This window comes from Planococcus citri, chromosome 4 (genome assembly GCF_950023065.1).
Source record: "Planococcus citri chromosome 4, ihPlaCitr1.1, whole genome shotgun sequence".
Taxonomy (NCBI): Eukaryota; Metazoa; Arthropoda; class Insecta; order Hemiptera; family Pseudococcidae; genus Planococcus; species Planococcus citri.
In genome coordinates, this window is record NC_088680.1 from 29,719,851 (window position 1) to 29,743,959 (window position 24,109).

General features: G+C 34.5%; 5 protein-coding genes across 5 annotated transcripts; 3 read left to right on the forward strand and 2 right to left on the reverse strand.

The window, feature by feature from the left end:
* The first annotated feature begins 25 nt into the window (after positions 1 to 25).
* On the forward strand, positions 26 to 5,215 carry LOC135845574 (uncharacterized). Its single transcript, XM_065364213.1, has 6 exons — positions 26 to 1,272; positions 1,883 to 2,250; positions 2,425 to 2,612; positions 4,058 to 4,327; positions 4,419 to 4,569; positions 4,640 to 5,215. The coding sequence occupies exons 1-6, from the start codon at positions 925 to 927 to the stop codon at positions 4,890 to 4,892; spliced, it is 1,578 nt and encodes a 525-aa protein (XP_065220285.1). The 5' UTR covers positions 26 to 924; the 3' UTR covers positions 4,893 to 5,215.
* Positions 5,216 to 8,752: 3,537 nt separating this feature from the next.
* LOC135843779 (uncharacterized) lies at positions 8,753 to 12,025 on the forward strand. The gene is made up of 6 exons (XM_065361791.1): positions 8,753 to 9,422; positions 9,683 to 10,050; positions 10,205 to 10,464; positions 10,772 to 11,035; positions 11,127 to 11,277; positions 11,355 to 12,025. The coding sequence occupies exons 1-6, from the start codon at positions 9,075 to 9,077 to the stop codon at positions 11,584 to 11,586; spliced, it is 1,623 nt and encodes a 540-aa protein (XP_065217863.1). The 5' UTR covers positions 8,753 to 9,074; the 3' UTR covers positions 11,587 to 12,025.
* A 197-nt stretch (positions 12,026 to 12,222) lies between these two features.
* Positions 12,223 to 15,577, reverse strand: LOC135843778 (UDP-N-acetylmuramoyl-L-alanyl-D-glutamate--2,6-diaminopimelate ligase-like). The gene is made up of 2 exons (XM_065361790.1): positions 14,261 to 15,577; positions 12,223 to 13,888 (listed from the first exon to the last, which is right to left on the reverse strand). The coding sequence occupies exons 1-2, from the start codon at positions 14,268 to 14,270 to the stop codon at positions 12,231 to 12,233; spliced, it is 1,668 nt and encodes a 555-aa protein (XP_065217862.1). The 5' UTR covers positions 14,271 to 15,577; the 3' UTR covers positions 12,223 to 12,230.
* A 60-nt stretch (positions 15,578 to 15,637) lies between these two features.
* On the forward strand, positions 15,638 to 22,372 carry LOC135845147 (heme A synthase COX15). Its single transcript, XM_065363611.1, has 11 exons — positions 15,638 to 15,664; positions 18,091 to 18,141; positions 20,150 to 20,188; positions 20,268 to 20,336; positions 20,401 to 20,527; positions 20,598 to 20,730; positions 20,804 to 20,990; positions 21,060 to 21,312; positions 21,384 to 21,538; positions 21,800 to 21,913; positions 21,989 to 22,372. Exons 1-11 carry the CDS (start codon positions 15,638 to 15,640, stop codon positions 22,127 to 22,129), a joined length of 1,296 nt encoding a protein of 431 aa, XP_065219683.1. The 3' UTR covers positions 22,130 to 22,372.
* LOC135843781 (ubiquitin domain-containing protein 1) lies at positions 22,183 to 24,023 on the reverse strand. The gene is made up of 5 exons (XM_065361793.1): positions 23,355 to 24,023; positions 23,023 to 23,259; positions 22,826 to 22,948; positions 22,627 to 22,745; positions 22,183 to 22,560 (listed from the first exon to the last, which is right to left on the reverse strand). Exons 1-5 carry the CDS (start codon positions 23,434 to 23,436, stop codon positions 22,420 to 22,422), a joined length of 702 nt encoding a protein of 233 aa, XP_065217865.1. The 5' UTR covers positions 23,437 to 24,023; the 3' UTR covers positions 22,183 to 22,419.
* Positions 24,024 to 24,109: the final 86 nt, after the last annotated feature.

Sequence of the window (24,109 nt, forward strand, 5' to 3'; positions counted from 1 at the left end):
TCGAATGATGGGCACATTTTGTATCTTTCGATGAGTATACATGCAAAATTAATTGGGAAACTTGTTCGAACACTAGCAACACTGTGTGTTAATCAAAACACTTTTCGCTTCGTGCGACGTTTTTTTTTTTTTTTTAGTTATGCCGATGACAAGAGATCTACTCGTACTCATTCACCATTCTTCTTTCGCTCGAAATCATCAGGTGCTGTAAAATCTGTTATCAATATTCCAAGAAATTCGAAGCTCGTCGCGTCGTCGTCACCTACAGCCTACACCAACAATTCACGTTTGCCAAAATATTTATCACGAATTTATAATAACTTACGTCAGCTGTCTGCTATACCTACATACAAATTACAAATTCTGATCTGAACATTTCATTCTTATTTCATGTCTTATGGCGTGGAACTATCAAAAAAGTTATCATTTTTTTTGTTTTTCTTGTTTCTCATATTCTTCACATCTTCACCATCAACAGGTTCCGACTATTTTGAAAGATCAGGTTCGGGTTGTTCGGGCCTTTTCGGCTTCCGTATAGCCTATAGGAGGTTGCGTCAGCGAGGTGTGAGGGCAAAGGGGCAGTACAAGAGTTCTTCCGAGTTCCGACTTCCGAAATTAAGTTCTCTTTCTTTCTCATGTCATGTCATTCTCATTGTATTGTATTCGTTCAACTTAACTAACGTGTTCGGATAATCAATCACAATCAGCTTAGGGTGAAAACGTGGTTTATGTTCGCGTTGCGTTTGATGAAATTAATTGCAGATTCGTAGTGTCATCCTTAACCTTGTCTGTGAGAATTTACAGTAGGTAAAGTAATAATTCGTTTCGCTTTCAGTTTCAAGTTTTAAATTTTAATTCAATCCGTATATACCTATAGTCGTAGTCTCGTGGTCAAGTGAAGTGTTGTTGACGCTAGCATTCACAATGGGCAGCGAATGTTGTGAAGTAGTAGGCGTAATGGAGTCACATGGCAGTGATTTTACTGTCGCCGAGGGTGAAATCTGCGTACTGAACTTACCAACGGCGCAATCTATCACAGATAGGCCTACGTCTGATTCAACGTTATACGATGTATTTAAAAATATGGTTCAAGATGCTGAGAACTTGGTTGTATTGCTTACTTTCTGGAAACCTGAAGAAAGCGAGGAGATTCGAGCCGTCGCTCTGCAGTTTCCAATTCTATTCCGGTTCAAATCCAGAAGTGCAAGTTTATGTTTGGAGAAATACGTACCGGACAAATATCCGCGTTGTTTCAAGTCGGTTTTTAATTACGTAAGTATCTACTTACTTGAACTTATAGTCTTACATATATCATGAAAACGTGTGAGTAATATTTTCAGCACTGGTATACCTACGATCGTCAATTGGATTTCGTCTCATATCGGATGTTTCAGGATTGATCGTGGTAGCTAAGCATTCTCGAATACGGGAATACATCTACAGGGTGCCCGGAATTATCGCGAACCCCAAAGAAAGTTTTTTATTAAAAATATAGGTTGGCAACGTGAAATAAATACAATATATGATTGGTGGAATGTTAACATCTCAGTCTAACAATCAATCATGTGCTATCATTATTATCATACTCTTATCATTCACTGTGACCAACGAAATATTTAGCGGAAAACTTTGTTAGAATATCACGATATTTCTGGGCACTCTGTACTTTCTGATTACCTATAATATCTAGTACAGGGTGCCCAGAAATATCGAGTACCTCTAAAAAAGTTTTTTACTAAAATAGGTACTTCGGTTGGTCACAGCGAATGATGGGGTACTCGATATTTCTGGGCACCCTGTACATAGGCATGTGTTTAGGTAATAGGTATCTTCATTCGAATCATTCCTCATGTGTTAATTCTTTTCGTGTACCTACTTTTAGTTGCAAATACGTTCCAAGTTGACAGTGGTCAACGAGTACACTCTGATGAATACGATGGCGGAACTGCATGGAGTTACTCTAGCTACTTTATGGAATAAATCCGAAGATGATATTCGTGCCTTACAAGTACCAGAGTCTCGAGCGTTTTTACAGTCAAATAATCGACGTGACTCGGAATCCGATGAACCTTTTCGAATGTTAGAAGAAGATTTCAAAGAAAAATTGAGCCAAATAGAGGACGAGAAAGTTCAAATCGAATTACCATTATTGAAGCGGAAAAGCATTATGCTTGGTGAAATGAAATACCACGAATATGGCATGAAATATCACGAATTCGCCATGAATATTCTTTCTACGACAATTTCGAAGTAATCGCTGTTTTTTCCCTTAAAACTGCATGTTCTTGTTAAATACTTTTAATATGATGTGCAATTAAATAAGTATAGTTTAACAAATATTATATACTTACCTAGGTATTATTTTGAAATATGGAGTCAAATAGTTGGATCATTTTTCAATTTTTACACCGTCGTTGTTCACAGGCATCCGGAACCAGATTTGAGTCCACAAAAAAACGAAGAAATAGTTGACCAATCGAAGAATTTAAAAATTGTACTTAAAAACAATTCTCCAGACTTAGTTTCCAAAACTGAAAAAACTACATGCAAACGGAAAGTCAATAAAGTTTTGAAAGAGCAGTCGGATTTGGATTTGAAAGTAAAAGAGGAACGTAAGTGAAATGGTATTTTATTTGTTATTTAGGTACCTAATTACTTACGACTAATCTAGTTGACGGGTAGTTGGTGAGGAGTGAGGATTAACAAAAACTCAGAATTCCTTGAAGTATACGGGTAGATATCATGTACCTATCTACTTACCTAACAAGGGAAGCCCCCTCATGAGAATCTCCAATTTGAATGAAACTTGGACTGTTGGAAAGAGGACCTCAAAAAACACCCATCCCCCAATTTTCAGCTGCTCAAGTTGATTTTTCGATTTTTGGCGAATTTTTGAAGTTTTGTGTACGCAGGAAAAGCTGTTCAACTCACAAAATGGGAAAAACTACAAATATCTATCTCTCCCGCGTATCAACTTCTTGAGCTCAAATTTGGGCGAAAGGTAGTATTTTAGATACCAGATACCTGATCGACTCATACTACCATTGGCCTTCCGGTCAGAAAACAGAATTTTTTTACTTTTTTTCTCATATTTTCGGTGAATTCGAAAAATGACCGTTTCTCACCACCACATGAATTTGAGCAGCTAAAATTTTGGCCGAAGGGTTTACGCTTGATACCTAATCGATTAATACTACCGTCGGCCGGATCTGGAATTTACATCAGAATAAAGCATATTTTTTGTCCATCTGGTTTTTTATGCCGAGGTCAACAATTCTGTTTTCTGACCGGAAGGCCGGATCCGGCCAATGGTAGCATGGGTCGATTTGGTATCTAGCACAGATCGTTTGACCAAAATTTGAGCCCTGGAAGTGCATTAGATGAGCTGCTCTAACAGGTTTTTCAATTTTTCCAATGACTGCAGGCATAAAAAACCAGAATATGGTTTTTGATGTAAATTCCAGATCCGGCCGACGGTAGTATTAATCGATTAGGTATCAAGCATTAACCCTTCGGCCAAAATTTTAGCTGCTCAAATTCATGTGGTGGGGAGAAACGGTCATTTTTCGAATTCACCGAAAATATGAGAAAAAAAGTAAAAAAATTCTGTTTTCTGACCGGAAGGCCGGATCCGGCCAATGGTAGTATGAGTCGATCAGGTATCTGGTATCTAAAAGACTACCTTTGGCCCAAATTTGAGCTCCGGAGGTTGATACGCGGGAGAGATGGATATTTGTAGTTTTTCCCATTTTGTGAGTTGAACAGCTTTTCCTGTGTACACAAAACTTCAAAAATTCGCCAAAAATCGAAAAATCAACTTGAGCAGCTGAAAATTGGGGGATGGGTGTTTTTTGAGGTCCTCTTTCCAACAGTCCAAGTTTCATTCAAATCGGAGATTCTCATGTGGGGGGCTTCCCTTGTAAGCACGATTATTCGCATTTGATTCGATATTTTTCATCCGTATCTCGTTTGATACAAATATGTACAAATAATACGTTCCGATATCGATGCTGGTGTACGATAAACGTGTTAAGAGATTTATCTTTTATCATTTCAGTCACAACTTTAATATCGGTGAACCCATTTCAGTGGAAATGCACAAAAGAGTCTGATATCCTGCGGCCTCCAATTTTCAGTACCGATCGACCCCTTAAAGATCGGTATAATTTATTGACGAAACAATATGCGAGCGCGAACATCACAGAGATTGATTATCAGGGTAGAACTTTCAAAATCGAAATCGATAGTCGTTTTGCAGTTTGGAATTGTCGGAGAGAACCAAAACCAAAGCAACTGATGGAACCGTATGATAAAGTAACGTTAAAAAGTAAGGTTTAGATGTCTACCTACATATAAGTCATAAACAAACATTGATGACGTTATACCTAGCTAGGTATTGATATTTTGTATTATTTCAGAATACTTGCAAGATCCGAATTCTAATACGCCTCCACTATTGCCTCACAGCGGTATATTTTTAGTTCCTTTCTTTTATGGTCTATTTTTGGGCTACGCATGTAGAAGGCCATGTTGCGGTAAAGTATGGAGAGCGCGATCAAAACGTGACCAGTCAGTATAATTTCGATGATTTTATTCAAAATATGATATCTTGTGATTGACATTATTATATTTTTTGTAGGCATGAAAGAGGAAAAGATGATGCGAATAGAACAGATTGTCATTTTAGTTATTCCAGAGTTGTGCACGACTGGGACAGATTGGAAAGAAAATTAACTTCGGCTCCGCTGGTTGATACCAAACATGTTCCTAAATTCTTCGAGTTCGAAAAACTCTTTCAAAAGGTCATTTTCGAGTCAGATGATGACAGCGGTGGACCTCGCAATAAAATTGCGAAGAGAAAACCTATCAAGCGTTCTTCTTTTATTTTGTGACGTATCCTTGTTTAAGTTTGTGATTTGTGTTGTCTTCTTTTTTCCTTGGCTTTGTTCAACTGCCGTACCCTGTGTTCCGGTGTATATTTTTAAATTATTATAGATATAGTTAGTTTTTTAAATTGAAAATGTACATTGATATTTTCTTCAAACAAAATGTTTTTTAAAAAATTTTTTTAGGTACTTAACCTATAAATCCATAACGTTAAGTAGATTGCTTTGCAGTCGTTCATTACTCGGCTGTTTCTTATTTCGTGCATTTGTACCTATTTGTAATTGTATACTTGCTTTTGTGAAATAATATTTCGGTAGTTTTATGATTCTATTGTATTGGTGTTGATGTTTGAACAGAAATTCTATCTGAGCGAAATCAGAACGAATGACCCGATTTTATTTCTGGTTTCATTTTATAGGATAGAGAAGTCAATATGGTGTTATAGAGTTGCATACTTCGTTCGCCGTAAATACGCGTAACGTTTACTTTGTTCAACTCACAACTCTGAATAAATCTGTCAGCGAGGTTTTTAAGGAATAAGATACCCACGAGATTCGAATTTAACGATAAAATTGAATTTTCTACGGAAAAGCTCAACTTTTCATAATGAGTGCGACAACTAAAAACTACATTGTGAAATTTCTATTTCAGATTACCTACCTCAATAAAATCGAAAGTAAGTAACAGAAAATTCCATCATTATACATCGTATATTTTTTCACAATTTCAACATCACTAAAAAGTATGATTATTGGAAATTCATCGATTATTTGTAGTTGACCAATAGCGTTTTAAAACTGATATTTGTTAAAAATAGGTATGGGGTGCCTCATTCATCGAAGAAAAATAATAAATTTCTGGAAACATAATCTTCAAAATGTGGAATGATAGGCACATTTATGTTTGTATCTTTTGATGAGTGAATGCAAATTGGGATGCTTATTTGAAAATTAACAACTTTGTACGTTAATTAAAACTAATCAAAACAATTTCGCTTCATGCGACTTTTTTTTTTTTTTTAACTACGCCGATGAGAATAGCCCTTGAGAGCTGACATCACTGAGGAAACCTCCGGCTCAAACCCGGAGGTTTCCTCAGCGATGTCAGCATAAAATTGAGTCATCGCTTAAGGGATACATAAAGTTATTCATTCTCAATTCTTTTTTCGTTCGAGATCATCAGGTATAGTCCGGCATATGACAATAGGAGTAATTGCACCCCCCCCCCCCCGCCGATCCTCCGGGACAACTTTTTTCTTAAAGGGGACATCCTAAGGAACATTTTAAAGCAAAGTTGCCAAAAAAAAGTTGGCTTTACTTATAAAATGGCGGCCATTTTGATTGACAGGTCAGCCGAAATCGCAGATTTTGCGTTTTAACATAGGACTTGCACGAACTTTTTCAAACTTTTCAAAGGTAGATCGAAAGATCATGCAAAAATTTATCACCTGTCAAAATTTCAAGTGCTAAAGTGCGTTTTTCGATTTTTGGTGAATTTTTGAAAATCGAATTTAGGCCAAAAATGAGGGAAAAAATCAAAATTTTACCAAATTGACCGAGAAAGCTGAAATTTGGGATATACCCTATTTTCGACATGCCAAATCGATTGGAAACGGTTTCGACCCGTTTTGAGCAGTTCTGGAGCCTCCAGCAGATTTTTGAAACTCGAAATTCCCACAAAATTCCATCAGATTGGAGTTGTAAAGCTAAAATTTATTCTAAAAACTAATTTCATTACGCTACGAAGTACTGCAGTTGAATTTCAAGTCGTTTTGGAGCCTCCAGCGACTTTTTGAATTTCCTGAAACCTCCAGCAGATTTTTGAAACTTTAAATTTTCACAAAATTTCATCAAATGGAGATGGAAAGCTGAAATTTACTCTACACTCCAATTTTAACTCCTTCTGAAGACGACTTCAGGTAAGTTCAAGTAATTGTAGGGCCTCCAGCGACTTTTTTTGAAAATTAGTGGAGCCTCCAGCAGATTTTTGAAACTTTAAATTTTCACAAAATTTCATCAAATGGAGATGGAAAGTTGATAATTTCAATACGCTACGAAGTTGACTGCTGGTAAATTTCAAGTCGTTTTGGAGCCTCCAGCAACTTTTTGAAAGGTTGTATGACGTTTTGTTGAAATATTGAAATTTCCTAAAAGTAGCTGCAAGCTTCAAAACCATTTGAAACCACCATGCAGTCTGCCAGTCTGCGAAGTAAATTTCAGCTTGCCAACTCCATTTGATAAATTGATGTTGGGGAAATTTCAAGTTTCGAAAATCTACTGGAGGCTCCAGTAATTTTCAAAAAAGTCGCTGGAGGCTCTAAAATGACTTGAACCCACCTGAAGTCGTCTTCAGAGGGTGTTAAAATTGAAGTGTAGAGTAAATTTCAGATTTCCATCTCCATTTGATGAAATTTTGTGAAAATTTAAAGTTTCAAAAATCTGCTGGAGGCTTCAGGAATTTTCAAAAAGTCGCTGGAGGATCCAAAACGACTTGAAATTCACCTGCAGTACTTCGTAGCGTATTGAAATTAGTTTTTAGAATAAATTTTAGCTTTACAACTCCAATTTGATGGAATTTTGTGGGAATTTCGAGTTTCAAAAATCTGCTGGAAGCTCCAGAACTGCTCAAAACGGGTTGAAACCATTTCCAATCGATTTGGCATGTCGAAAATAGGGTATATCCCAAATTTCAGCTTTCTCGGCCAATTTGGTAAAATTTTGATTTTTCCCCTCATTTTTGGCCTAAATTCGATTTTCAAAAATTCACCAAAAATCGAAAAACGCACTTCAGCACTTGAAATTTTGACAGGTGATAAATTTTTGCATGATCTTCTATCTACCTTTGAAAAGTTTGAAAAAGTTCGTGCAAGTCCTATGTTAAAACGCAAAATCTGCGATTTCGGCTGACCTGTCAATCAAAATGGCCGCCATTTTGTAAGTAAGGCCAACTTTTTTTTTGGCAACTTTGCTTTAAAATGTTCCTTAGGATGTCCCCTTTAAGAAAAAAGATGTCCCGGAGGATCGGCGGGGGGGGTGCAATTACTCCTATTGTCATATGCCGGACTAGTAGGTTGGTAAGTAAAATCTGTTATCGATATTCCAAGAAATACGATAACACATTAGCCGCCAGCTCGTCGCGTCGTCGCCAAGGCCAACAATAATTCGTACACTGCCGAAAAAAACGAGCTTAACCTGCGCCAGCTGCTTCTGGAGATCTGTACAGTGTACATTTTATTCAATTTCATGCTATGGAACTAACTGTAAAAATTGAATTCGAAACAATGTAAAATGTTTGATGACTCATGTTAAGATAGGCAAGTACCTACTTACAGTACAGCTATCGTAATCGATCTACTACACATCAGTTTCACCAATTTCTTCCCCCATTTCACTCTAATTCGTGAAGTTTTCATATTTCTGGGTTCTTCTGGAGTTTACATATCACTACCGGGTGCCCAGAAATATCGAACACCCCTAAAAAAGTTTTCTACCAAATACTTTGGTTGGTCACAGTGAATGATAATAATGATAGCACATGATTGGTTGTTGGACTGGAGAGATAACATTCCACCAATCATATGCATCTATTTCACCTCACGTTGCCAACCAATATTTTTAATGAAAAACTTTTTTAGGGGTGCTCGATATTTCTGGGCACCCTGTAGTTACCACTTTTGAGTTTTGATGAAGACCGAAACCGTTTGCGCATTGTGCCTTACAAAGTATACGCCTATAAGTAACATAGGTATGGCTTATTAGCTTATCTATTGTATCTCATCGCAATCAGCATCAGCTATCAACGTTTCAAACGTTTCGATTGTTCCGACCGATAGTCGGGTTGTTCCAGTCCCAGTCATTTCGGCTTCGAATTAGGAGGGGGTTAGGAGGTCAGTTAGGTGCGTGGACAGAAGAGGAGATCTTGTTTTGTTTAACGTCAGTCGTCAATCGTAATACGTCAACGTGTTCGCAATTCGGATTTCGGATGATCATCTGAGGGTGAAAACGTGATTTATGTTTGCGTTGCATTTTGTTGATTAAATCGATTGCAGTTTCTTGGTGTCATCCTTAACCTTGCCTGTGAGAATTTACAAGTAGTACCTAATTTGTTTCTCTTTCAAGTTTTATTCCAATCCGTATCTAGTCGTGGTTTTGTGGTCAAGTGAAGTGTCGTTTTCGCCAGCATCCATAATGGGCAGCGAATGTTGTGAAGTAGTAGGCGTAATGGAGTCACATGGCAGTGATTTTACTGTCGCCGAGGGCGAAATCTGCGTGTTGAACTTACCAACGGCGCAATCTATCACAGATAGGCCTACATCTGATTCAACGTTATACGATGTATTTAAAAATATGGTTCAAGATGCTGAGAACTTGGTTGTATTACTTACGTTCTGGAAACCTGAAGAAAGCGAAGAGATTCGAGCCGTTGCTCTGCAGTTTCCAATTCTATTCCGGTTCAAATCCAGGAGCGCAAATTTATGTTTGGAAAAATATGTACCGGACAAATATCCACGTTGTTTCAAATCGGTTTTTAATTACGTAAGTACATATCTTCTTACTTGAACTTATCATGAAAAGGTGTAAATTATATTTTCAGCACTGGACTGGTATACACCTACGATCGTCAACTGAATTTCGTCTCATCGGACGTTTCAGGGTTGATCGTGGTAGCTACGCATTCTCCAATACATCTACTGTGTACTTTCTGATTACCGATTACCTATAATAGTAGGCACATGCTTATAGGTATCTTCATTCGAATCATTCCTCGTATGTTGATTCTTTTTGTGTACTTTCAGTTGCAAATACGTTCCAAGTTGACAGTGGTCAACGAGTATACTCTGATGAATGCGATGGCGGAACTGCATGGAGTTACTCTTGCCACTTTATGGAATAAATCCGAAGATGATATTCGTGCCTTACAAGTACCAGAGTCTCGAGCGTTTTTACAGTCAAATAATCGACGTGACTCGGAATCCGATGAACCTTTTCGAATATTAGAAGAAGATTTTAAAGAAAAGTTGAGCCAAATAGAGGACGAGAAAGTTCAAATCGAATTACCATTATTGAAGCGGAAAAGCATTATGCTGGGCGAAATGAAATATCACGAATATGGCATGAAATATCACGAATTCGCCAAGAACATTCTTTCTACGACAATTTCGAAGTAATCGTTGTTTTTTCCCCTAAAACTTCGCCTGTTACTTTTAATATCATGTTCAGTTAGGTAAATAGTTTAATAAATATAGGTATTATTTTGAAATATGGAGTCAACTGTCAAATAGATCATTTTTTAATTATTTCACCGTCATTGTTCACAGGCATCCGGAACCAGATTTGAGTCCACAAAAAATCGAAGAAATAGTTGACCAATCGAAGCATTTGAAAATTGTACTCTCAAAAAATTCTCTAGATCTTGTTTCTAAAACTAAAAATACAACTCGTAGTCGTACAAGCAAAAATTCTCCAGATCTTGTTTCTAAAACTGAAAATAGTACCACTCGTAGTCGTACAAGCAAAGGGCAATTCAAGAAAGGTTTGCGAGAGCGGTCGGATTTGGATTTGAAAATAAAAGAAGAACGTAAGTGAAATGGTATTTTATTTGTTAGGTACTTAATTACACCTAATCTAGTTGAAGCACTGGGTAGCAGCTACCAATTACCTGCCAACTCATGTTCGAGTATACCGACCTACCTAAACACACTAGTAATCAACATCGTATTTGGTTTGATTTGATTAAATTCGATATGAATATGATATTTTGCATCCACATCTAGTTAGTCTGATGCAAATATGTAATAAAAGTATCGTTCTGAAGTGGTGTGAAGTACGACAAACGTGTTGGTATTGGTATTGCAAATTAAGAGATTTGTCTTTTATCATTTCAGTCACAACTTTAATATCTGTGAATCCATTTGTTTGGAAAAACACTAACGAGATCCTTCGGCCTCCAATTTTCTGTACTAATCGACCTCTTGGAGAGAGGTATAATTTATTGACGAAACAATACGGAAGTGGAACCATAACGAACATAAATTATCAAAATAAAACTTACAAAATCGAAATCGATAGTCGTTTTGTAGTTTGGAATTGTCGGAGAGAACCAAAACCAAAGCAACTGATGGAACCGTATGATAAAGCATCATTAAAAAGTAAGATTTAGAATTTAGATAGGTACCTACCAAAGTCATAAACAAACATTAATGATGGTGTTGTACCTATTGATATTTTGTATTATTTCAGAATACTTGCAAAATCCGGATTCTAGTACGCCTCCTTCATTACGCCACAACGGTGCGTTTTTAATTCCTTTCTTTTATGGTCTGTTTCTGAGTTACGTATGTAGAAGGCCATGTTGCGGTAAAGTATGGAGATCGCGATCAACACGTGACCTGTCAGTATACTTTGGATGATTTTATTCGAATTATGATATCCTGTGATTGATATTATTATTTGTATTATTTTATGTAGGCATGAAAGAGGAAAAGGTGATACAGATTGTCATTTTAGTTACGCTGGTGTTCTCGATGACTGGGATAAATTAGAGAAAAAATCATCTTCGGCTCCGATGGTTGAGAACAGACATTTTCCTAAATTCTACGACTTCGAAACATCTTTTGAAAAAATCATTTTCAATTCAGACGATGACAGTGACGAAGCTCCTAGAAAAATTGCGAAGAAAAAACCTATCAACCGCTCTTAGTATTTTAATGGCACCCTTGCTTAAGTATGTGATTGTGTTCCGGTGCATTTTTTAAGTATAAGATATCGTTTTTAAAAATTTTATTTTCAATTGAAAAAAATATGTAAAATGATATTTTCTTGATTCGAAAATTTTTAAAACTAAATACTTCATCTTAATTGCGTTGCCCGTTCGGCTGTCTCTTAATTTAGTGCATTTGTATACTTACTTTTGTGAAATAATATTTCGATAGTTTTATAATACATATATTGTACCTATTGGTTTTGATGTTTAAACAGAAATTCTATCTGAACGAAATCAGATCGAAAGACCTGATTTCACTTCTGGTTCCAGTTTATAGAATGGATTTGAAGGGAATCTGTCCGAATCTGATGATGTTAATAGAGTTGCATACTTAGTTCGCCGTAAGTAGGTACGCGTAATGTTTACTTGTTCAAATCTGTCGTCGAGGTTTTTAAGGAAATAGGAGTAAGATACCTACGAAATTCAAATTTAATAATAAAATTTAAAAAACTTTCAAAACAGAATTTTCTACGTAAAAGCTCAACTTTTCATGATAAGTGCGACAACTAAAAACTATTACCTTGTAAAATTTCTATTTTGGATTACCTCAATGAAATCAAAAGTAACAAAAAATTCCATCATTACACAGTATATTTTTTCACGATTTCAACATCACTAAAAAGTATCTCATCATTACCTATAATCTGGTAATTTTCATGCCCTTTACCAGCAATCACTAAGATATCGTTTAGTTGTAAATTATTCACACCGTGTTTAATAGCTTCTTCTCTGTTACCTATTTCAATATAATTCCCTCCGTCAATACCACTTATAATCTCTTGTCTGATCAACGCAGGATCTTCGAGACGAGGATTATCATCGGTAACAATGACGCTATCAGCCAGTTTCCCAGCAATTTTGCCCATTTGATTTCGTTTTATTCTATCACGATTACCTCCACAGCCAAAAATCACTACTAATTTTGCACCCTGTAGTTTTATGCTATTCAATTCTTTCAGAACTTTTTCAAGAGCATCGGGAGTATGCGCATAATCGACGAAAATATTACCACCAGTGCTTTCTACTCGTTCCATTCTACCTTTAACTGACTCAATCTTTGGCAAAACGCTGATAATTTTGTCAAAGGTGAAACTCGTATTATTGGTGTAATGAACACTGGAAGCAGCAATCAATAAATTGATAGCTTGGAAGCTTCCAATAATCGAGGTATTGAAGGTATAATTTGAAGATCCAAACTCGAAGAAGATATTTTGCTCGTGCAAAGAACTAGTAATTTTAGTAATCTTCAAATTTCCTTCTCCGTTATCTTTTTCGCCAACCGTCATAAATCTGACATTATGCTTATTTAAGCACGCTCGGATAAATTCTATTTCTTTAATACCAGAACTTAAAATCGCAATACCATCAACTAACAGATGATGAGTAAATAACTTCACCTTGGCTTGTAAATAATTCTCGCTGTTCAGATGATAGTCTAAATGATCCTGGCTAAAGCTAGTGAAACACGCCACGTCCACTTTAATTTCTCCAAGTCTTCCTTGATCAAGACCATGGCTGGAAGCCTCAAAAGCCAAGTATTCAACACCCGCTTCGGTTAAATTATAAGCAATTTTTCTGAAACTCAAATAATCAAGTGTTGTAAATTGTAGTTCATCTTTATTAGATATTTCTGGCGCATCTTTCATTGTCGAGTTATCGCATTCAAAAACTTGTACACCTATTGTGCCAATGGATGCTGATTTTTTTCCCAATGATGAATAAAGTTGAGCTATGTAGGATACCACTGAAGTTTTTCCATTAGTACCAGTAACGGCGATTAAGATCCTTGGTTTTTTAGGATAGAAAATTTCTATAGCTTTGTATAAAGCTTTTTGAACATTTTTCACGAAAATTATTTTATCTGGATCGATTTTGATGCTTTTTTCATCGTCGGTGATGACTACAACTGCGCCTTTGTTTAGAGCATCGATAATGTAATCATTTCCATCTGTATTTAGTCCTTTGAGTGCGAAAAACGCATCGCCATGATTGACCATTTTAGAATTGATTGATAAACTTTTAACATGATGCTTTTGAAATAAAATTGATGTGATTTCTTCAACGCGAGTATTTTGAATAGTAGGGGTGTCTGTTTTATTGATGGCAGGACTTGCAGTGGTCGTTCCTGAAGTGAATGCATTCCCAAGAGTTGTCTCATAAGCATGGATGCAAAATGTTGCATGTTGAAAAGTTGATAAAACGTGGTAGAAAATGAATAATTTATTTACTTTGGGATTAACTGCAACATACAAAATTTTAAATCATGTAATAGGTGATTAGAGCTTTAACCCTTCATCGAATCCAAACAAGCCACATATCATATCAACGTTTTTAATCGTAGGTAATCAATATTCTCCTTTTGAGAACGTAGGTATTAAATTAAATTAAATTATTATATTATGCAACAATGAAGTTTCCGAATTTAGGAAATTTCCAGTGAAAATTATATCAATATTTTAAATTTAATTCACAGTAAGACGCTAAGTACATGTATAACTAGGCAAGTGCTGGTGACAGCGAATAAATTGTTACAAAAATGATAGAATTTCAACTTGTTCTCGTACAAATTGAACCGAAAGCAGATTGATGCGTAAAATATTTGATTACTCACTCGACTTCATTATTCAGAAATTACGACTTCCTACAAACATTCGTGTCTTTTTTTTAAATCAATGCTTGTTTATAGCATTCGAAATGTGAGTAAATGAATACCCTACACCAAAGCATAGAAAAAACGTACGCGAAATTCATAGTTCGATACCAAGATATGTTTCATCATTACTGATGGATAAAGTAATAAATTGAAGTCGAAGTGATAAGAATAAATAGAAATCTTTGAATCGATAAATTTATACATAAGTCTATAGTGAAGATGGTGATCGATTCAGATAAAAAAAAATAAATTTGCCTGTCTTTCCCTTCATGTTTTTCGGTATGCAATTTATTCTACTTCTGCGAAAATATGTTTGCTGAAACAAAAAATACGGAATTAACTTCCACGATTAAAGACGAAGGAAAATAAAATACTTAATGTTGAAAAATTCCAAAGTTGGGAATCTACCTATGATTCGAAATATGTACATACTTATTTTGAACACAAATTTGAAAAATTTTCTAACTCTGGTTCCAAATGTTTTTAAACGTTATCGGAAATTCTTTTTTGAAAAAATAATTTTTTCTTACCTACTGACCAGAAAATTTTCGGGTTAGTTGATTTTATTATCTGGAATTGCCACATGAAGACATCAGATTACAGGTAGACAGATGTACGTCGTATCGTAGTTCGTCAGATTCAATCATTCAAAACTATAGTTACGTAATAAAAAGTCAAGAGGTATAAGTTGAAACTTTTATTAATTTTTTTTTTCCTATTTGATTTTCAGACAAAATTATGTCATGACTGATAAATAAAACGTGAGTGATAATGAGCATAAAATAACATTTATAAGTACGAGACGACTTATGATCTCTTTAATTTATCATTCTACGATAATTTTTTTTCTTCTCCTATCACGTTTACATTTTTCTATATAAAATTAAACACGGTAATATAAATTTAACAGAATTATCAACAATTATAAATTTTCTCTCCTTGTCTCAAACACGAAGCTAAAATTAGAAAATAACATCGAGTAGGTACATCACACATGTGAGATAGAACATAATACATGAAAAAAATACCAATAAGTTGATTTTTGAAAAATAACGTTGCAATGTACCCTGAGCTAGTAGGTACATGCTTCTACCTCGTCATCTTCGAATTTAATTATTTCTAGGCTATAGAATTCTTCTTATACTGCTTAAAAACCGAGTCCCCCAAAAAAATCATAACGATGAGCTTACATAATTAAATACAAGTAGAAAGGTACAAGACGAGGTAATAACTTCAGAAGTTCAGAACAAGCTTGAAATTCCGGTAGCTGTTTCGAATTATTTCAGGTGGTCGAATTTTTCAAATTTCGAATCCGAGTGGACTTTCATTGGCGAAATGATGGCTGGATTTTTGAACGTGATGGTACGTTCGTGTTTGATTATTTTCTTATCGGTGCTGTCGTTTTTCGCTTGGGTTACTCTCCAGTAGACGGTTTTGATGGCTCTTTTGCCATTCACCATACGACTCGTTGATCCTATAAGCATTTTGGCTACTTCCTGAAATAAAATGAATAAAAGCAATAATGAGTTTAATTTTTTTGGAATTATCAAGGTTGTGTTTATTTTTTAATATTTTTTTGACAAAATAATTTGAGGAACTTTAATATTTTTGAGGTACAAAAATAATTAAAGTGGACAATTTAACTTGAGTAGGTACCTATCTTTTTGTGTATTCAGGTTTCTACCTACCAAATATTTTTCGTCAAGTTCAAAAAATAGGTAAATTGAATTTGAAAAAAAAAACTTTAATTGAATGAAATGTGAGGATTGCTGATTTTTGTAGAACGTAACTGTAGGGTAATACAGTTTTCTTCGAAAATAAATCCAGACTAATTCAAATTTTTTTCAAAATGATTTTTTAATTTCGAAGCTGAAATGAGCTGCACATTCAAGCTTATAACACAGAATTCAAAAGTAATCGATTACAATCAGAACGAGGGGTAATGTCAAATGTCAATTTTTTTTCAAACACACGATTATGATAAGGTACCTATCTAGGTGAAATTATTTTCAAAAATAATACCCACCTCAATGTACAAAAAATGCAAAATTTCAAAAAAAAAATAAAAAGGAATTAAGGCATCTAATTTGAAAAATACATGTGCGAAAAGTCGTATTTCTGTCCAAGAGTAGGTCTAAATTTACAAAATCCACTAGTAAATAAAGGACAGTCGTAGAAAATGCACTTTTTTCAGGATTATGATCAAGTAAGTAGGTACATATTTTGAAAAAATCGTTTGAATTGAAAAAAAAAAAAAAAAAATAGATAATCACCAAAATTCTATAGTAAGTACTAAAAACATGCTATATAAATATAAAAATAAAAACGAAAAAAAAGTTCAACTAACCTTTTACAAATATTTATATCGAGGAAGAACTCCAAAAGTATAAAATCGCTTTTCAAAAATTTAAATTTAAAACAGTATTAACACGATCATCACCAAAACAGTAGTAATAAGTCTGCCTAGGACAAATTTTTATTTATGTTGAATTTTTATCTTCCTTTTACACACCTCCCGTTGACGATATTTGTTCACACCATTCCATCATCGTTCGCCATTTTGTTATCTATATCAAAGTTCAGCTTTTAATTCGAAGATATTATTTACGGTGTCGTTGATAATAATTCATGAAATTTTTTCGTGTAAACTTGAGTTGCGTATGTAATCGTCAGCATATCGATATCTCATACGTTTTTAATCCGTATATAAGTTAACTAGGTACACTGTGTTCATAAACTTCGCAATGTGTAGGTTCAGGTAGGTACCTATAATTTATCTGTACAATTTGATGTTTTCATATCAAAGTTCAGGAACATTATTCAGTTCATCTTCGCTTCGTATGCGTAAATAAACACCTTCATTTTAAATATAGGTACGAGTAGGTAGGTATTTTCATTTTCAGACTGGCTCGTACACGGTCATCTCATCGCATTGTCATTTAATCTATGAATCACATTGCAAATTTTTCTTTTTCAAACACCCTGTACCACTAGAACAAAATCCAAGCGATTAGACTGAATCATCCATTACGACAATGATTTCCATCACATGAACGAAAAGCCTCGCTAATACTTTGCACTCTCATAAGGCGTAAAATTTGCGATTATACAACATTTTTTGAAATTTTTACAAAATAATGAGCATCGCGAAACAAAACCATACGTAAGACTTACGTCAGTTGGAGGTATTTTCGATAATTAAACAGACTAATATTTGTTTTAGGTGGTAAACAGGGTTATTAACAATGTTTTGGTTTTATTCCATTGAAGTAAATGGTAGGGTTAGGTGCGTCTTATGTTCACTTGCTTATCAGTTTCAATGTCACCGCTGCGTCTGTCAAATTTGACGTAGAAAAATCTGTTCTAATTCCATTTTTTATTGCAATTTTTTTTTCGAAACGTAGTTCGGATAGTGTGTCTGATGGTTATGTAATTGTAAGTAGGTACATATTAGGTATGAAAAATCCACTTAAGTTCTGAAAATCTTTCATGCTCAGGCTACAAGGGAAACTTTTAAATTGATGCTTTCCAATTTGAACGAAACCGAATTGGATTGAAATAACATACCCTAAAAGGCTTATAATCAAAAATTCCAATGGCTAAATTCATTTTTGAGCCATTGGAAAAATTGTTGAAAAATTTTAAAAATTGCAATATGCTGTTTCTACTTTTCATTCTAGAGCCTCCAGCAAGTGTTTAAGTCTTTCAGAATTTCCAAGTAGGTCTGTTGGAAGCTTCAAAATGTTATAAAAGCGTTTTTTTGGTTTTCAAGTCAGGCAATTATATAGACAGAGACACATCACTGCATCATCAGTTCAATTTGGAATTTCCTGAAACTGGTAGGTAGGTAGGTCTAGGTAGGTACCCATGGTTTTAGAATTAGAGAGGGAAAGGAGATCGAAATGAAGTACTTGTTCGTGCTGGTTCATTTTGTTTGTGAAAAACATTTATGAAAGTCAAAAAATTATCACGAATGACGAATACAGCTTTCTTAAACTTTTTGAGTTTTTAAAATTCGCTAAAAATCCATGAGTGAACTTGAAATGCTCATTAGATCTAGTCTAGCTTGGTTTAGTTTGAATAGAAGAGTGTCTGTTGGAAAGAGGAGGGCAAAGTGCCTATATATCAAATATTGATCTGCTTAATTAATCGATTTTTTTCACGACTGTTGACTGGGTCAGGAATTAATTTTCCCAAGAAATGTAAAATGATTAATGAAAAACTTTCAAATGTCTTTTTTTTAATCCCTTAGAAAAAAATGTAGGTAAGTATTTTTTTTGGAAAAACTTGCTGAAAAGTCCTGTTTTCCAGCAATAGCAAAATTAAACAATAGGTACTGTACTTGAAAATTTCAAAAAAAGTTTTATTTTCTTTCAGTTAGGTATCCTAAAAATGCATTTTTTGGCCATTACTTTCTAAAATTGATTTTTTTTTTTGGTTAATCTTTCTCAGAAACCCTTTTTGTAGAGAAATTGTCTAAAATATACTTTTTTTGGAAAAACTTTCCAAGAACACAGGTTTTGATCCAAAATTAGCAAATTACACAAAAAGTCAACGTTTCATTTTTTTGTTCAAAATTTGCAAAAAATTAAACAGTTTTGTTTTATAGTTGCAATATGTTTTTTCAAGTTGGAGAACAGATCAGAAATACGATGATTTGATCCCAAACATAACAAAAATTGAAAAATCTGTTTTCTAGGATAACTTTTTGAAATTTAAAAATCCTTACTGTTCTGATTTTTGTCAAACTTGCAATAAAACTTTTTAGTTTTTTTTTAGGATGAATTTCTAAAAATCGTTTTTCTGGAAAAACTTTTTATCGTTGCCAAACATGTAAAAGTCCCTTTTTTTTAGTTTTTTTAGGACTAACTTTCGAAAAGTCCTGTTCTTACTTCTTACTACTTTGCCAATTCCAAACGTGAAAGAAACACTGAAACAGAAAGTCCTCTTGTGACAAAAACTGCGAACATTTTTTTTTGAAGTGTCGTAATTGTATTGTAAGAAAAGTTTTGTTTTGTCTCCATCCAAAATTTAAAATGTTATGGTTTTTACTTTTTTCGGTTTTCCCCCTAAAAGTCAAAATTTAAAAAAACTTCGATGTTTAGTTAGGTACCTACTACCTACCTACAGGGTGGACAGAAATATCGGGTACCCCTAAAAAAGTTTTCTGCTAAATACTTCGGTTGGTCACAGTGAATGATAATAATGGTAGCACATGATTGGTTGTTAGACTGGAGAGATAACATTTCACCAATCATATGCATCTATTTCACGTTGCCAACCTATATTTTTAATGAAAAACTTTCTTAGGGGTACCCGATATTTCTGTCCACCCTGTATAGTTAGTTTTTGTAATTTGTTCATTTTGGAGTTATCGAGTTGATTATGATGTTGGAAAGTGGAAACTGGGAATAAATTAAAATTCGTTCTTGTTGTCGTTTAAAAAATGACTCTAGATTATAAAAATTTTTAAAAATCTCGAAAATCAAATCTTAAAATCCTAGAGAAAAATTCAAAATCAAAATCTTGCAAAAAATGCGAAAAAATGAAAAAATCTTAAAAAGTATAACGACTCTAGCGAACAAATTTATAACCAACTTGCCGGTCATTTTTTCCAGCGTTCCGATTGGTGATTGTTATCAGTGTATTTTTTTATCAATCTCATGGAAATTTTGAAAAAAATGATGAAATCCTGAAAATTCATGAAAATATAAGAATTTCATCTCCTAGTTGTAGTGATTTTGAAAAGCATACAAAAATTATTACAATTGCATTTCCAAAATGTTACTGTTTAGATCAAATTTAAAATTTCTTCATAATTCCAATAACTTTAGATATTTATTGCAGCCCTCCAATGTGAACTCAAAATGTGGTTGTTTTTCCAAAGTAAGTTCTTATATTGTTACACTTTCATAAATCTCATAACCATGACGAATTTATTCGAATTTTCTGTATTTTGTTTCAGTTCCACAGTTTGAAAGCACCAAGAGGAAATTCGGCTAGTTTCTCGTCGCTCTTGAAATTACCTAACACGGTAAGCACATGATTCGAAATGATAATATTTCAGTAATGAATTCTAATTCAAGATTCTTTCGCAGAAAAATCTGATCAATTTCAAAAGGAATCTCTCTTCGGGTGAAAAATTTACCATAGCGAGAAGTCAAAAGCAAGTTGGATACTGGTTACTAACATGCAGTGGAATGGTGTTCGGAGCTGTGGCATTAGGTACATAGAAACCGAATTATTCTCCATTCGTGTTTTTCAACGTGTTAATTTCAATTTTATGTTGAAACAGGAGGTATCACTCGACTGACAGAATCTGGATTATCCATGGTTACTTGGAAGTTATTTGGAGAAACTCCTCCGTTTTCTGAAACACAGTGGGAAGAAGAATTTGCAAAATATAAACAGTATCCCGAATTCCAAATGTGAGCTTTACTCGATTGTTTCTTTCTATTGTTTTTTTGTTTTACTATTGATCTAATGTGATTCGATTTACAGTAAAAATAAAGAAATGACGTTAGCGGAATTCAAATGGATTTGGTGGATGGAGTATATTCATAGGATGTGGGGTCGTTGTATCGGAGCTGTATATTTCGTTCCTGCTGTGATATTTCTAGCTCAAAAGAAACTCGATAGTCGTCTCAAGAAACGAGTAGCTTTTATGGGTGTTTTATTATTATGCCAAGTAATGTGACATGATTCGTTTTTCAGCTTGTTTGTATTACCCTTTCTTATGTGGTGATATTTTGCGCAGGGCTTAATGGGATGGTATATGGTGAAATCGGGATTAGAAGATCGTTTCGATGGACCTAACGATGTGCCTCGAGTTTCACAATATAGATTAGCTGCGCATTTAACTTTAGCTTTCGTATTGTACGCTTCTATGTTGCGGTCAGCTTTAGAACAGCTATCACCGGCATTACACTGGCCTGTAATGAATAATATTCGATCTTTTAAAATATTAGCTCATTCTTGTAAAGGACTGGTGTATTTTACTGCCATATCTGGTATGTTTTCCATATAAAACTTACGTTCAAGTAGGACTCTGTAATTTGTAACAATTTTATTACGTTTTTAGGAGCCTTTGTAGCTGGTTTAGATGCTGGTTTGATTTATAACTCATTTCCAAAAATGGCCGATCGATGGATTCCGTCTGATATTCTGGCGTTGACTCCTGCCTTTAAGAACTTCACCGAAAATCCGACTACAGTTCAGTTTGATCATCGAGTATTGGTAATTATCTCTAGTGTTACTTTTTCGATCACTGAGAATGAAAAAAGTCGTGAAACTTATTCGTTTGCTTTTAAATCAATCACTCTATGAATGAATCATTCTTCATTCGAGCAAAATATAGACCACAAGTAAACAGCATCCTTGACATTGAACATGATTACGGTTAATTTTACGCTTTGATTCTATGCCATAATCACGTTCGTCGAGGTCTTTAGCTTTAGCTTCGACTCAATAGTCAAAACACGTGTTTTTATTTTCTAGGGTACAACCACCTTATGTCTAACGACTGCTCTATGGTTATGGTCATTCAGATTCAAACTTCCTCCTGGAGCCAAAGTAGCTGCAAATGCTTTTGGCATTATGGCCTACGCTCAGGTTTGTTTCGTAATTAAATGAATATCACAGATTCGAAATGATCACTCATCTTATTAATCTGCGATTTGTTTACAGGTTGCTATGGGTATAACGACCTTACTCACGTATGTTCCTGTTTATTTGGCCGCTATGCATCAAAGCGGATCATTAATTTTACTTAGCTTGGCTACCTGGTTAACTCACGAAATCAAATACATCAAGAAAATCGCCAAATAAATGTTTCCTCAACAAATGAAGCAAGCGCTTATTGTGAAAAGATGATAAAAACGAACATTAGAAATAAATATAATATGATGTTATAGTCTTAAAGATAATAACAACTTTCATTTTGTACCGCAGTTTTCTAAGATAGACAAAAAAAAAAGAAGATAAATAAACAACAAAGTAAAGGAAAAAAGTATAACAATAATGAGAAAACTGAAAAAATAAAAGAAAACAAATATATACGTTAGAACGATATCGAAATATTTGACTTGACATATACATACATATACACGTTGTTTGATTCACTTATATTGTTCGGAATTTATAATCACTTGTATTACATATCCTGGTAATACTTTGATCTCATCTATGTGAACTTTATCCCCAAGTAATTTACCGCCGAAAAACCATCTTTGCGTGCACGGATCAATGCCTTCTTTAATCTGAAATTTATTCAAAATGTTAAAAACATGGTACGAAGTTGGTTTATTTGCGTTAGAAGTACCGACTTGTAATTTTTTCTTAGCAACTGCAATGGTATCTGTAGTTAACAATGTCAATTTGACATCATGACTATTATGAGACAGTCTTATCTTGAGTGGAATTTCTTTACCTTCAACGGCTGATTCTGAAACGTAATAAACGTTATCAAGGTGATATATATTTTTTTGTTACAGAATGCGAAAGCCACAAATCAAAGTGCAATACCGATTAATTCAGACGGGGAATCTCTTCCACTACCTTCTTTAACAATATTCAAAGGATATGAAAGACAATACACAGGCACTTGATATCGGGTTCCCAATTCATCGTAACATTCGGTCAAAAAACCTGTCAGAAAATGAAGCAAATTTTGATCATTCTAAATTATCGATATTCAACGTCTCTCAGTTTAGACTACTTACCATTAGGTACCGAAATACCAGCACCATCGAGAATCGCTTGAGCTAACTGGTAATCGGCGACTTCGAGGGCGACGGAAGCGGCTCGTAAAGCATCCCAGATTTCTTTACGGCCTTCAAAAGCGGGAGCTGTATCCCAAAATTCATCACGTTTACTACGTAACTGGCCTTCAGTTAATGGCACATCGGATTTCCAACGAATAACCTCGTGACACAGAGGGTGATTTTTTCGAGCAGAAGCTGCAACACACGAACACGATGCATATTTAATTACGCAGTTGTCGAAATTGCGACGTAGTTTTTTTATTTATTTTTATCAAGATACAGCCACTCACCGGAATTTGGTCGAGATCCATTTTCAGTGGAATTCGCGTTTTCCGCGCTTTCTCGTCGATTAGAACCTAGGCATCCTCCCATTCTGAATCGCAGATTCCTGCGACATCGCAGAACGTCGTGCGGAATTCAATGAGTACTATTACTGCTTCGAAGTGTATACGTACTCGAGTCCGGGGTTACATTATTCGATACGATGAATTTTAACACAAAAATCAGTCAATTTGCACGAAATTCATATCACTAGAATATTGATTTGAAGTATAAAACACAGGTACATTGAACTTCGGTATGCGGTAAACAGTGTTGTGGAACTTGGTAAGCAATTTTTAGAGGCGCTGTGAGGGAAGGAACGAGTAACGAGAGGCAATTTATGGGAGTAAATTTATGAAATAAGAAGAAATTTGTCCAAGGAAAACGTAGGGAGGCGAAGAGCGATAGACTACTTCAAATAGAATTCATAATCAACGACTTACAGAGAAATTATCGTAAGTTGGTAAACATATCAAAATTTTAATCAATTTATTGTTCATTTTTTATAAACAATAGAAAATAGATCGGACATTGATAAAGAAGGTGGTGAAAATGGGAAGGAAATTAAACGTTTGATGAAGTCGAGCACAGCATTGGAAACGTAATTAGATCGTAATTAATTAATGAAATATCAAATTAAAAATTTTTATATCATTTTTATCACGAAAAAATTGAAAATAAAAAAAAATTTTGGACTTCATTTTCACTGTCTGACTGTTATTTT

Coding starts and splice junctions, on each gene's coding strand:
- LOC135845574 (XM_065364213.1), top strand. CDS start 925: ATGGGCAGCGAATGTTGTGAAGTAGTAGGCGTAATGGAGTCACATGGC. Junction 2,613..4,057: donor TTTGAAAGTAAAAGAGGAAC/GTAAGTGAAATG, acceptor TTATCATTTCAG/TCACAACTTTAATATCGGTG. Junction 4,570..4,639: donor GCGCGATCAAAACGTGACCA/GTCAGTATAATT, acceptor TATTTTTTGTAG/GCATGAAAGAGGAAAAGATG.
- LOC135843779 (XM_065361791.1), top strand. CDS start 9,075: ATGGGCAGCGAATGTTGTGAAGTAGTAGGCGTAATGGAGTCACATGGC. Junction 9,423..9,682: donor TCAAATCGGTTTTTAATTAC/GTAAGTACATAT, acceptor GTGTACTTTCAG/TTGCAAATACGTTCCAAGTT. Junction 10,465..10,771: donor TTTGAAAATAAAAGAAGAAC/GTAAGTGAAATG, acceptor TTATCATTTCAG/TCACAACTTTAATATCTGTG.
- LOC135845147 (XM_065363611.1), top strand. CDS start 15,638: ATGATGGCTGGATTTTTGAACGTGATG. Junction 20,189..20,267: donor AATGTGGTTGTTTTTCCAAA/GTAAGTTCTTAT, acceptor ATTTTGTTTCAG/TTCCACAGTTTGAAAGCACC. Junction 20,991..21,059: donor GTGTTTTATTATTATGCCAA/GTAATGTGACAT, acceptor TATTTTGCGCAG/GGCTTAATGGGATGGTATAT.
- LOC135843781 (XM_065361793.1), bottom strand. CDS start 23,436: ATGGGAGGATGCCTAGGTTCTAATCGACGAGAAAGCGCGGAAAACGCG. Junction 22,949..23,022: donor TGGTATTTCGGTACCTAATG/GTAAGTAGTCTA, acceptor ATTTTCTGACAG/GTTTTTTGACCGAATGTTAC. Junction 22,746..22,825: donor TTCCCCGTCTGAATTAATCG/GTATTGCACTTT, acceptor ATTACGTTTCAG/AATCAGCCGTTGAAGGTAAA.